Source organism: Octopus bimaculoides, chromosome 10, assembly GCF_046866305.1.
Source record: "Octopus bimaculoides isolate indiv1 chromosome 10, ASM4686630v1, whole genome shotgun sequence".
In the NCBI taxonomy this organism is placed as follows: domain Eukaryota; kingdom Metazoa; phylum Mollusca; class Cephalopoda; order Octopoda; family Octopodidae; genus Octopus; species Octopus bimaculoides.
Window position 1 is genome coordinate 60,554,621 of NC_142937.1, and position 15,000 is coordinate 60,569,620.

At 35.0% G+C, this 15,000-nt stretch overlaps 1 protein-coding gene across 5 annotated transcripts in view; it reads left to right on the forward strand.

Moving 5' to 3' along the window:
• The window catches only part of LOC106880027 (solute carrier organic anion transporter family member 5A1), a 162,699-nt gene that overhangs the window by 123,568 nt on the left and 24,131 nt on the right, over positions 1-15,000 (forward strand). For all 5 annotated transcript variants that reach the window (XM_014929828.3, XM_089358708.1, XM_089358710.1 and 2 more), the window contains exon 3: positions 6,999-7,310. In XM_014929828.3, coding sequence (XP_014785314.1) covers positions 6,999-7,310 — 312 coding nt within the window. The remainder of the gene's footprint in view (positions 1-6,998; positions 7,311-15,000) is intronic.

The window sequence follows — 15,000 nt, forward strand, 5'->3', positions numbered from 1 at the left end:
GCCAAAATGCTTTTTGTGTGCATACACCTCTGCTACACAAAAGCTCTCTCTCTGTGTCTCTCTTTCTTTTTATTTATTCATCTTTTATTCTTGGTTCAATGAAAAATGTATGTATGTGTTTGTGTGTACATAAATATTGTTGAGCAAGTGCCAATTCTCATTGCTTAATTATATTCACCATAGGTAGAAGAAAAGACCCATGGTGATCTGAGTGAAAAGGTGAATAAATATATATATATATATATATATATATATATATATATATATGTAATTTATTAAAAAGATTACATACAAATGTTTCAGCGTTTTATAAAGGTGAATTATAACTGTATATATGGAAGTATATATAAATATGTTTGTGTTTGTGTGTATATGATGTTGAGTGAAAAAGTAGGAGTAAAAGAAAGACAGTATTGACATAGAAAATAAGAGATAAAAATAGTTTTTGTGAAAGACTGGGTAAAAGAGTTGTAGGGATTAGTTGAGAGAGAGAGAGAGAAAAAAATAGAGGGGAGTGTTGAGATGCATTGAATGTTCAAACCTAGCTTATTACACAATATTTATTAACTGTTTTACATAAATCAATAACATTTTCTTTCAAAAGTCTCAAAATTGTTTTCTGCTTTAAATAACTTTTGATGACTTGTGCATTTTTATTATTTTGAATCTGCACCTCCCTCCCATCCTACCCCCAACCTTTCTGTTGTATCTGCAGGTTAGTAATGGTGGTTGTCTGTGAAGAAATACAAAAGTAGGGTGATATATATTGATCAGCATATGAATTCTCTGGTTGTCTGTCGAAAATAGATGGAGATCAAAGAAGAAGAAGCACAACACTGGGAACTGAGGACAGTTTTTTTTCACTAAGTTGTTTAACACTCAGTAGTCATGTTATGATTTTGTTTTTCTAGCTGGTGACCCTGTTGGTACTGGAGCAGGGTTAAAGATCACTGGTGATGGTGTTGTTAATAAACGCTGGTGATGGTGTCACATAAAATACACTGGTGATGGTACCGTTTAAAAAGCATTGGTAATGGTGCCACGTAAAAATCACTGGTGATGGTGCCACATAAAAAGCACTAGTGATGGTGCCACGTAAAAATCACTGGTGCTGGTGCCACATAAAAAGCACTGGTGCTGGTGCCATGTAAAAAGCACTGGTGCTGGTACCACATACAAAGCACTGGTGCCAGTGCCATGTAAAAAGCGCTGGTAATGGTTCACATGAAAAGCACTGGTGATGGTATCATGTAAAAAGCCCTGGCAATGATGCCATGTAAAAAGTGCTGGTGCCACACAAAAAGCACTGGTAAAATGCACTGGAGATGGTGCCACCTAAAAAGCACTGGTGATGCTGCCACCTAAAGCATTTTCTTCTGTAACACAATGAAATAATACTCTGCTGCAAGCATTTAGGCCAGGTGTCTGATCTATGGATAACAGTTTTTGGAGGCCATGAAAAGGGCCACGAGCAATCCTCTAAGTCAGGAGACCCTAAAAACTAAGCCACAGACCAGTATTGGACTGTGGATTATTTGGTCCTGTGCTGTACAGAAAGAATAAATTGTAAAATTTATTTCGATTTTTTTAACTTTTGCAGTCTGTAGAATATTTTTGCATTTTATATGTAAAAATTGAAATTTATATTATGCACTTTGTGTTTTGTTATGCATGTGATCCCCTGGACCATGGAAAAATTGTCTTGCATGAAACTGGTTCATGGTACAAAGAAAGATTGGGTACTGTTTCTCTAAGTTATGTAAAGAAATATATATGTATATATATATGTATATATATATAAAGTAAAGATTTAAAAATAATTTTTTTAAAAATTTGGTTTCTAACTTGGTATGGCTAGAATTAAATTGCTTGTAATATCAAACATAACAAGTGTTATGATGTATGGAGCTAGGAGTCTGTCATTCAATATGAATAATATCAAAGCTTATGTATATAAATAATATTAATCCTAATACTTTTATAAATCAGGTATTATTCTAGCTGTCAGATAGGAGTTGAAACATATATTTTCTGCTGGTAGAGAAAGAACACACACACACACACACACACACACATATATATATATATATATATATAATATATATATATATATATATATATATAGATATATATATTGTAGAGTAAGTGGATGTGTGGTAAGTAGCTTGCTTACCAACCACATTGCTGCGAGTTCAGTTCCACTGTGTGGCACCTTGGGCAAGTGTCTTCTGCTATAGCTTCAGGCCAACCAAAGGCTTGTAAGTGGATTTGGCAGACAGAAACTGAAAGAAGCCTGTCATATATATATATGTGTTTGTGTGTCTGTATTTGTCGATGCTCGTGTGTTTACGTCCCCATAACTTAGCAGTTCGGCAAGAGAGACTGGTAGAATAAGTACTAGGCTTGCAAAGATTAAATCCTGGGGTCAATTTGTTCAACTAAAGGCAGGGCATGGCAGCAGTCAAATGACTGAAACAAATAAAGATAAAAGGAATCTCTCTCTCTCTCTCTCTCTCTCTCTCTCTCTCTCTCTCTCTCTCTCTCTCTCTCTCTCTCCCTATCTCTCTCTCTCTCTCTCTCTCTCTCTCTATATATATATATATATATATATATATATATATATATATGAGAAAAAGTGTATGTATATATATATACTCTTTTACTTGTTTCAGTCATTTGACTGCGGCCATGCTGGAGCACCGCCTTTAGTCGAGCAAATCGGCCCTGGACTTATTCTTTGTAAGCCTAGTAATTCTTCTATCGGTCTCTTTTGCTGAACTGCTAAGTTATGGGGACGTAAACACAGACATGATGGGGACAAATCAGCTTTCTATAATAGCAAAAATCTAGCACAAGTTATAGCTGCACACAACAATAGTAAATTTAAAAGTCCCCATATGGATAGTAGCAATAGTAGTAACCAGAATTGTAATTATAGATCAATAAATAGCAACAATGTCAACATGAGTGGACAAACCATGTGTGACACAGCTGGGTATCAGGATAGGAAGTATAGTTTGACAACCAATGGAGTTGAAGAGACCTGAGGGAGCTTCACAGTTGGCCTGGAAGTAGTGGATATGAATCCTAGAGGGCAAAGTACTCGGTGTTGTCTCTATGGGGAGGACTAATAGCTTAAAAGATAGACAGGAGAATATAAAAATCACATTTAGAGTAGGTGAAGTGGATGATAGTGATGGAAGTACTAGAACTATTAGTTGTGATTGTGCAAGGTACAGGGCCTGTCTGCTTAGCTCTGATTATAAACAAAAATATTGTATACAGGTGTAAGATTATCTCAGAGAATAGAGAATATTTCTATAAAGGAGTTGGCTCATGTAATATAAAGCAGAGAATTGCCACCCATTTAAATTTGTTTAGAAATAGGGACAAAATGAATACTACCAACCTTAGTAAGCTAATTTGAGCACTTAAAGATAGTAACAAGTGTTTTCAATTGCTTGGGAAATTATTAGTAAAGCAAAGCCTAAAAAAATAGGCGATAATAGATGTAACTTTTGTGTGGAGGAAATGTACCAAATTTTCTTTTCTAAATATGCTATTATAAACACTAGACAGGAACAGGCTATGAGATGACCACATTGGATTAAAATATATGTTTAAACAATTTTATAGAAACAAATTACCATCTATAATAATTATACTAGTTAACATAATGACTGTGGTGATTAATGATATTTTTGCAAACAATACTAAAATGATTTTAATAATAATATTAATTGAGGGTATAAACCCAAACATAAATGAATTACCTCTGAATAAATAATGTACTCCATACAGTAAAATGTAAACAAAACTGTTACAGTTGATTGTAATATGAATGAACATTTTAGAAACCATGATTCAATTGTAATACCAGGAGAGGTGATTGTAAGACCAGAATTCAATTTAATTTAAAAAATAATGCTAAAACCTTTTAACTGAATACCAATGCAGGCAGCCTGTTTGAATTTGTTTACTTTGAAAATGTCCTAATGGACCCTTGATAAAATTGCAGTGACTAGGATGCATAATGGCATATGGAGCAATGTGTAGTTGCTGCGATTGAAACATGGTCATTGTTATATATGCTGTAGAAAACGTTTTTAATAGAAAAATTTTGGATGTGAATTTCCACTCTCCTCTCTTTGTTTTCAATTATACACACACACACACACACACACACACCAGTGCAAACACACTTAGAAGATATTTGTGTGTGTAAATATCTATGTATGCATTATATAAAATATGAATAAAGATAAAAATATCATTGAAATGTAGATATTTGTCTAAGATTTATTAATGTATGTGTTTAATTAATAAAGCAATATGAATGGTGTCAAAAGTATTCAGATGGATGTATATACACAAGTGACATTTCTCATGCATGTGTGTGTTTGTGTGTGTGTATGCACGTGCAAGTGCAGACAAAGCTATATGGTTCAGTTTGCAAACCAGATACTTCCAGGCATGATGGGAGTGGGCACCACTTTGAGTGATTGTCTCTTCCATTGTAGTCTTAGTTACACTAATACCTTGCGCGTGGAACTGAGATGATGAAAACTGTATGGAAGCCTGTCATGTATGTGTGTGTTTATGCTGTATCCATGTTTTGTCCTATTATGCTCTTAATGAATCTACAAACAGAAAAATAAAATAAAACCTAAACTGAAAGTGGAGTCAATAGGATCAACTAAAGCCTTTTAAACTTATGCCCCAGCATGGTCATGATCTAGTAAATAAAACCTTAAAAGGATCACAAGAATATATTAAATGTATGTAAATATGTAGAATACATGGTGTATTCCTGTAGCTATGTTTTGAACCTACTTTTTCTGATTGCTTTCACTTTACATACAATACCATTGAAATGTTGCTGGGGTTGACTTTGCCATTCATCGTTTTGAGGTTCATTAAATAAGTACCAGTCAAGCACTAGGTCAGTGTAATCAATATACTCCCTCCTCTGAAATTGTTAGCCTTGTGCCAAAATTTGAAACTATACAATATCATTATGAAATGAACCTATTGTCACACTACATGTTGTTTCTCCGTTGATCATTCTTTGAAGCACCTGGACACCTCATTGGGGATGTTTCCTAGGAACGTTAGGTGTTTCAGGTCTCTCAACATCAGGGATCCTCACGTAGCTGACCCAGTCAGTGTTGATCAAACCATGTCACCTATGGCCCTTGAAAGGATTTTGATTTTCCCAGGAACAAATATTAAAGTTTTTTGCTTAGTTAACCCATAAACATAATATAAATATCATTGTCATTTACAGTTCGCTTTCCATGCTGTATGGGTTAGATTGTTCGATTGGAACTGGTTAGCCGGAGTGCTGCATCAGGTTCCAGTCTGATTTGGCATGGTTTCTATAGTTGGATGCCTTTTCTAACACCAACCACTCCAAGAGTGTAAAAATAAAACAATTATATTTAGAATATAATATAAATATGATTCTGTTTTACATGATCACAATACACTATATATGGTGTCTTGAGTCCAAATTTCCACTTTGTGTCAGTCCCAGGAAGTAGGACCATCTTATATGTATTAGATACTTTCTGTGAGGGCACGTTTTCAGATGAAATTGTTCAAATGTGTAAATAAAAACAGTATCACTATGGTTTAACAAGAAATCCATGCTAATTACCTTCTCATTAAAAAAAAAAAGTTTTCTTGTAGGGTATGTATTTTTTCAAATCTTTGGTGCTTAAACACAAATTTAGTAATTAAAGACCTGCTAAGGCAACAGTTTATGCATTGTCATGTGTCTTCTTAACATCTTAAATAATGATATTTTATATAAACCAGATATTTACAGGCACTATGATACTTGTTGAATAATTTGAGTTTTGAAATTAAAAAAATCGATGAAAATCTCCCATGGGTATGAATTTCAAAATGAAGATGGTAAAAGCTGCTGAAATTTTCAAGATATTTGAATACAAGATCACTTCTTTATCAAGCACAGTGGGAAACCATTTTGTCTCATCTGCCTAGAAAATAGCATTGTGAAGACTAGGAAATAATAGGCAGACATTATAAAATCTGTCATAATGAAAATTTTAACAAGTTTATGGGGCTGGTGAGAAGAGATGAAGTTGAGTGACTGGAAGCTAGTTTTAGAGAAGTGACATCACTTACAGCATAAATAAAAGAAATATTTGAGTCAACTAAAAATTTTCAAAACGTTTTGCAGAAAAGATGAAATCTTTTAGAGACGGTGTTTGTCAAAAAATGTTTGCTGGCAGTAGCAGATAGGGTTTATCCTGAAAAGAAGTTTTTTTATTTGCATATAACAGCCTGTTTGCAAGATTGATTACATGACGAGTTGAAGAAACTTCAGCAGATTTTAAAAATTTCTCTGAGGGACACTTGCAGCCAGCTGCAATTTTTTGTTTTTCAATTGCACTTGATGAGAGTACAAACTTGAGAGACACTGTTCAACTTGCTATGTTTGCGCAGGCAGTGACCTTAGATTTTCAAAATTTTTAAACTTTGAAAATAATACAGTTCTATATTTAAGAGATGAAGAATTATGTACATTATTTACATTTGACGAATATTTGTCTTCATCTTGTTTGTTGTTAACACAACGTTTCGGCTGATATACCCTCCAGCCTTCATCAGGTGTCTTGGGGAAATTTCGATCCTGGGTTCTCATTCCTAAGGTATTTTTCGATGTTGTTATTATTATTATTATTATTATTCAGGTCACTGCCTGGAATCGAACTCGGAATCTTGGGGTTAGTGGCCCGCGCTCTTAACCACTACACCATATGCCCATATAATGACAAATATTGCAAATAGTGAAGAACAGAGTTAGCAAATTATTTTAATACTTTAGTTACACCAGTTTCATCATTATTTAATATAATCAGTCTTGCATAATGCTGTAATCATTCCAGCAACTATTGATTAATATTTATATGCTATGTATGTTTGAATTATTTCTATTTTCCCCATTTTCTCTCTTTTCTGTTTTTTAGCTTTCATCTATGCGACTGCTGCATTGGGTCCTGTTGTTGGTTATGCCCTTGGAGCTCTACTCTTGCAGTTTTATGTTGATTTGTTTTCCTACAATGTTTCTCTGACCCCTTCAGATCCTCGTTGGATTGGGGCCTGGTGGGGTGGCTTCATCATCTGTGGAGTAGTTCTAATCCTTATGTCCCTTCCATTTTTTGCATTCCCAAAAGTCCTCAGTAGAGAAAAGCGCAAAATTTTGGAAAACAAAAGCAAAGAGCTTCTTCTTAATGAGGAAGATCAGGTAGCCAATAAAGAATATGGCCGAACCATAAAAGGTAAGTTATTAATATTTACTGCTCTTTCACCTCTCTTCAGCTCCATTATTGGTAAATATTATAATAATTTTTTTCATTTATATACATAAATACATGTATTTTTTTTACTTCTTTATTTAATTATCAAAATTTCTTCCTCTGAAGAAGGTGCTGGTTTCTAACAAAGATATAAAGCTCCATCTATGGAATGTAGGTAAAGACAACAATGTTACATTTTAAACCCAAGGAAAGTCTTGCATAGATTTTACTGTTCTATTTACAGATTGTATTTGTAATGTGTGAGTCAGTTGGTCGATTTCTTATTCTGAAAATCCTACCTTATCCAGACTGATAGTTATGTATTTATGTACAAAAACCAAGTGCACCAATTATTATTGGTACAAATGTAAATTTGTAATCCAGATATAAAAGCTGGGGATTTCAAAGCAGTTTATGCATGGATGGATGGATCGATGTATGGATGTGTATAATTATGTATGTAAATATGATTGTGTATATGTGTATCATCATCATCTTCATTTAACATCCATGTCCCATGCTGCCATGGGTTGGATGTTTTGACAGGATCTGATGGGTCTAAGGACTGCCTCATGCTCTAGTGTATGTTTTGGCATAGTTTCTACAGTTGGATTCCTTTCCTAATGACAACCACTTCATAGCATGGACTGAGGGCTTTTTTTTCATACTGCTAGCACTAGTGATGTTGTGGTGCAGTGCACATAACTAAAGAGATATCCTGGGATGGGTGGGGCACATTGGCAAGAAAATTATAAAGAAACTGATAGTTGAAATAACGCTTCATAGTATTTATTGTCAAAGCTGCACAGACACTCCTTTGTTGGTTTTGTCATCAAAAATGCAATAAACCAATGTTGGTGCATTGCAAACCTGTAACAGAATTGTGCTCTTGTTTACAAAGGACATGATATATAAACAGTACAAAATAAAAATATAGTATAGATACAACACCAACTTTTCAGGTGCTGATAGTCTAGAACCTCTTATAATCTGCTCTGATTTAAGAGCAGGAATTTCAAAATCCCATGGCTGTCAGATCAGTTTACTGAGTGGCCCTGTTTCACAGTACCTTGCACAGTACAGTATTAATAAACTTTATACTAATGTACAAGTACTTATATTTCATTTAATTATTTAAGTAAATTTTGCATTTAATTTAAAGGTGACCACCCCCGGTTTGGAAAAATCAGTAACTTGGAATGGCTTTGGAAGCAAAGGTTCCAGAAAATCAATGTTATATACCTGGTGTTATGTATAAAGCACTGGTGATGGTGCCACATAGCAAGCACCCAGTATACTCTGTAAAGTGGTTGGTGTTTGGAAGGGCATCCCACTGTAGAAACCATGCCAAAGTAGACAGTGGAACCTGATGCAGCTCCTGGCCTTATCAGCTCCTGGCCTTATCAGCTCCTGGCCTTATCAGCTCCTGTCAAACTGTTTAACCCATGCCAGCATGAAAAATGGAGTTAAATGATGATGATGTTGCTGGTTGTATTTAGAGAATCTTGTTTTTTTTTTTTTAGCCAATTTATGTGGAGACTCTTTCAGGATCGGTTCAGTTTTATTCAATTAAAAAATCTTATATCAAAGAATTACCAGAAGACTAATAATCAACCTTATTTGATGTTAGTTGCTATGGCTATTTTGGCCACAAGTCAGCTCCGATTGAGAAGACTTGTGATCAAAGCCATTCCAGTTGAAACTATTCCATCATTTTCCCAGGAACACATCATCTGATGTGTCCTTCATTCATGTTTTAAGACCACATGTAACTTGAGGTAGTTATGGCTGCTGTTTCTAACAAACTGGTGAAGTCCAGAGTGGATTTCATTTACCTTTATACTCTTTTACTTCTTTCAGTCACTGGAATGTGGCCATTTCAGAGCACCATCTGGGAGGATTTTAACTTAATCCTTTTGATCCTAGTACTTTTTTTTCTCTTTTTAAGTCTGGTACACTTTGTTGGATTATGATATATTGTCAAAGATCACTGCTTTATGAGAAGCATTGACTTAAAAACAGTCATCGAGACAAGCATAAACAAACGCTCTCTATCTATCTATCTATCTGTCTATCTATCTATCTGTCTATCTATCCATCTATCTATCTATCTATCTATCTATCTATCTTTCTTTTTCTCTCACACACATGCATGTGTGTTTGTGTTTGCCTTCCCTCACCACTTAGCAACTAGTGTTGGTTTGTTTACATTTCTGTGACAGAGACTCAGAATAAGTACCAAACTTAAAAAAAAAAAAGAGAAAGGAATGAGGTCAATTTTGGTGGGATGAAACCCCTTCAAAATGGTACCCCAGCATGGCCAGAGTCCAGTGACTGAAACAAATAAAAGATAAAAAATATCCAGACTATGACCCTCTCAATTTATGTTGACTTGATTAAAAGCCATAATAAGAAATGGACTAAAAATAAAAGCGAATAATAAAAAATCCAATTATTTAAGTTGCCAAGCTATGTTATTCATATTGACGTCTGAAAATGGATGTAAAAAGTGGTAAATGGGATGAAAGAAAAGTTTCAAAAAAAGTATGTAGTTATATTTATTAATGAAAATAAAATGAGAAAAAAATTAAACTGCATATACAGCATAAAGGCTGGAGGAAATATTTAATAATAGCTGATGTGGGAATTTTGTTTAAAAATAAACATTGAAAATTAGGGTGTGAGATATATACAGCTTCTCTGTCTGTATGTCTCTCTCAAACCATCTATCTATCTATCTCTCTGACTGTCTCTCTTAGAAGTAAGTAGAATGGAATAATATGGTTTTGATATGAGACATTATTAGCGAGAAATTAAAATTAAACGATGTTGCAAAGTCAGCAAACTTTCAACAGATATTGTGTATGCACACACATCTCTTTCTCTCTTTCTCTCACTATATATATGTGTGTGCATGCATGTATGTACATATAAATATCTATACACACACAACTCTCACCCACACATATATCTAAGTATACATATATGTACATAAAAATATTCATGCACACACACATACATATATATATGATGATGATGTAGTATGTATGTATATGTATGTACATATAATTATTTATACACACATATTTCTATGTTATGAGAATGTACATATAAATATTTATATACTTGCACAACACACACATATTTATGAATATATATATATATATATGTATATGCACATATAAATATTTATACACACAATACATATACCTGTGTGTGTGTATATATATGTATGTGGATGTGCATATAAATATTTATATACACACATTATACACATATCTATGAATATATACATGCATGTGAAGACGATTTAGTTAAACAATTTTGGTGAAGATGGAAAAGCGACACAATCACACCAAAATTGGAAGTGTATTGTGATCAGCAGTGTATAACAGCATCTGATGGTCTGGCTGATACTGTGATGTGTATGAACATATGAATATTTATACACACAACACATATATCTGTGAGTATATATGGATGTGGATATACATATAAATATTTATATACACACACAGCAGACAAATATATGACATGCATATTTATATACATAATATTTCCATTCTTTCTTTCTTTCTTTCTTTACCCAATTTTTTTTTCCTAATTCTTCTCTTTTCTTCTTACCTTTTTCCTGCCCATTTTCTATCTGTCTTCTTACTTCCTCTTCTCATGTTTCCTCATCAAATTTGCTGTTTTATGACATATATATTTTTTTTTACATTGTTGCCTGACTCCTGCTATTGTATAATGTATAATGTATTCTTTGGAGCAAAATAGTAAATGGTTTCCGTTCAAGATGCACATACACCACCACCACCACCACCACCACCACCATCGTCATTATTTAATGTCCATTTTCCATGCTGGCATGGGTTGGACAGTTTGATAGGAGCTGTCAAGCTGGAAGGTTGCACCAGGCTTCAGTTGTCTGTTGTGGCAAGATTTCTGCAGCTGCATGCCCTTCCTAACGCCAACCACTTAAAAGAGTGTAATGGGTGCTTTTTACATGGCAACAGCATTGGTGTGTGTGTATAACATTATATATATATATATATATCAACCAATGCCAGTATAGAAAACGGACGTTAAATGTTGATGATGTACACACACACACACACACACACACACATGTTTGTGTTTCTCTTTGTGTTTGCTCCCCACCACTACTTGACAACTGGAGATGGTTTGTTTACATTCCTGTAGCTTAGCATTTCAGCAAAAGATCCCTGACAAAATAAATACTTGGCTTAAAAAAGAAATAACTACTGGGGTCGATTCGTACAACTAATCCTTTCAAGATAGGAATGGCTGAAACCAGTAAAAGAGAGATAAAAGACACATGCATGTGTATGTTTTTTCTGTCTTATTTTTCTTCTTCTATAGTTTATCTTAACAAGGAAAAGGTTGACAGTGACTTCAAAGTGTTGGCTTAATTGATTTTGCCAGTCATTATCATTATCATCATTTAACGTCTGTCTTCCATGCTGGACAGTTTGACAGGAGCCAGCCAAATAGAAGACTACACCAGGTTGCTCTGTCTGTTCAGCATGGTTTTTATGGCTGGACACTTTCCTAACATCAACTACCGTGTAGAGTGGACAGAGTGCATTTTACGTGGCGCTAGCACAGGCAAGATCAGTTTAGGCCTAGTTTTTACAGCTGGATGCCCTTCCAAATGCCAATCACTTCACAGTGTGGAACGAATGCTTTTTATGTGGCACCAGTATCGGCAGGGTCACCAAGTAACTTATAAGACAAGGAATTTTGAGAGGGCATTGGAGGAGATGATCTTGTGTCAAATGATGAAAGGTTAGAGTGTGACAGAGAGACAGAGAGGCAGAAACAGGTGTCAGTTTGTCAAAAAAGCAATTGAACCAAAAAATTCATAGTCACTTCAACCTTTTCCTTGTTCAAATAAATGTTAAACCCTGCTTAAATGTATTGAACACTCATTCAATTGATGATTTGCTTGTTTTTATACATCTTTTGTCTTTTACTTGTTACAATCATTAGACTGCAGCCATGTTGGGGGAACTATCTTGAAGGATTTAGTCAAATACATTGGCCCTAGTGCTTTTTAAAACCTGATTGGTTTCTTTTGCTGAACTGCTGAACTACTAAGTTACAGTGACATAAACAAACCAACACCAGTTGTCAAACAGTGGTGTGACACAAAAATAAACACACACATAACAGACAGCCATTTATATATATATATATATATATATATATATATATATATATATATATATATATATATATATATATTGCTACTCAGAGTTTCACATTACTGTACATCAGACTGTTGTGGTCACAACTGTCTGGCAAACAGTAATGTGAAATTCTGAGTAACTATATACATGCACATGCACACACACACACACACACACATATATGAAAGGCTTATGTCTACCAGATCCACTCACAGTAGAAAGCACTTGCCCAAGGTGCCACACAGTGGGACTGAATCAAGGAACCTTGTGTGAGAGTGAGTGTGTGTGCGTGTGTGAATTTATATGAGGTCTGATCAATAAGTATTCGGACTGTCACCATAGTAATGAAACTAAAGCATGCAGAGTGAATCCACTTAGCAAAAAATTGACATTGAACTCTGCTGTGCATGTGCACTAAGTTTTAACATTCTAGCTCACTTCCGCTGTTTATAGCAGTGCTTAGAAGGAACGTATGTAGCATGTAACTGTCGCATTGACCGTGACAGAGAAAACTGTCATGGCGATATCTGGTCAGTGGCCTACACAAAGTTGCAGAAAATTTACGAGGAGAAGGGTATGAGCCACACACAAGTGTACAAGTGGTTCAGAGGTTTCCAAGATGGCAGAAAAAATGTCGATGTTGGCAAACATTCTGGGAGAACTGCAACCAGCAGAACTGAGAAAAACATCGCAGATGTGTGCGCAGCTCTGAAGGGAAATCATTGAATCAACATCCGTGAGTTATCAGAGGATGTGCAGTTTAGTTACAGTTCAGTTCAGTCCATTATCACTGAAGATTTGGGTATGAGATGCATGTCTGCCAAGTTTATGCCAAAACTGCTTTCAGCTGACCAAGAAGACACTCAGGTTTCAGTTGCACAATGAAAACTTTCCGTAGGCCTCTGAGCGGGTATCACCAAACTTTTGGCAAAATTTGATGTAGATTCTCTGCTCAGTATTCTGTGTCTTGGTCTAGGTAACGATCACATGCTACACACCTTCCTTCCAAGCACTGCTGTAAACAGCAGAAGTGAGCTAGAACATTAAAACTTAGTGCACAAGCACAGCAGAGTTCACGGTCAATCTGTGCCAAGCAACTTCACTCTGCATGCTTTAGCTTCATTACTATGGCAACAGTCCGGATACTTATTGATTGGACCACTGTTCTTTTAAATCCCCTTGTTCAATCACAAAATCAATCTGTGTATTATTATTATTATTATTATTATTATTATTATTATTATTATTATTATTATTATTATTATTATTATTATTATTTCTTTCCAATTGCATGTGTGTGTCAACTGAAAGGCAGTAGAAGAAGGGTTAAAATATATGATCCAATTGCTTTAACATAGCATTAGGTCAAATGGAATGTCAGTTCTGGGATATGATGTTTAATGAGTTCTAAGGCTCCAGATTATGATGCAAATTACTGAATAATTCATATGCACTGTGGGAATATTAGAGAGTTGGTCTTGATTTCATTGCCTTTTGGCTTTCAGCAATTTCACAATTGTTTTGGTTTGTGTCCATTCTTATTTTATAAACCAACAATATCGTCTTAAGTTTCACCACCATTGTCATCATCATCACTACCATTATAAGCATCACCATCATTGTCATCACCACACCACCACCATCATCATCATCAGCTCATCATTTTTATGTTTACTTTCCTGTTCTGGCAAAAGATTTGTATGTATGATTCAGCATTGCATCTTCTCACTTATCATGGTGCTTCATCATTTCTTTTGTGATGCTAAGCATCCTCAGGCTGGAATTCACCACTTCTTCCTACCAACTTCTTTGATTTTCCTCCTTTTCTTCCACAGGCTTCTTCCTCTTGCATCATTTCACACTTTTTTCTTCACTCTCATCCACATGGTCCATAATCTTCTCTCTTGCACACTACAGCTGATACCTGTAATACACAGTTTTTCTCTAAGCACAAGTGCAGCCCATCACTCACACAGGCTGACTCTATACATTGAACAAAGCATACTTGCTTCATTTCTTTCTAAGCTTGAGCCATGTGGCAATAAAAATCAAAGTACTATCATAATTTTCCATTCATATTTCACTATTTTATAAGTATTTAACTTCCTTTATAAGTTAAGTCCTGCTGCATAACACCTTGGGCAAGTGTCTTCATATATATAGCCTCAGGCTAACCAAAGGCTTGTGAATGGATTTGCTAGACAGAAACTGAAAGAAGCCCATCTTAAATGTATATATATATATATATATATATATGTGTGTGTGTGTGTGTGTGTGTCTTCATTTGTCCCCCACCACCATTTGACAACCAGTGCTGGCATATTTACATACCCATACCCTGTGGAGGCACGTGGATTAGTGGTTCGGGTGTTGAACTTATGATTGTGCTTTTGATTCCTGCACCAGGTGACACATTGTGTTCTTGAGCGAAATACTTCATTTCATGTTGCTCCAGTCCA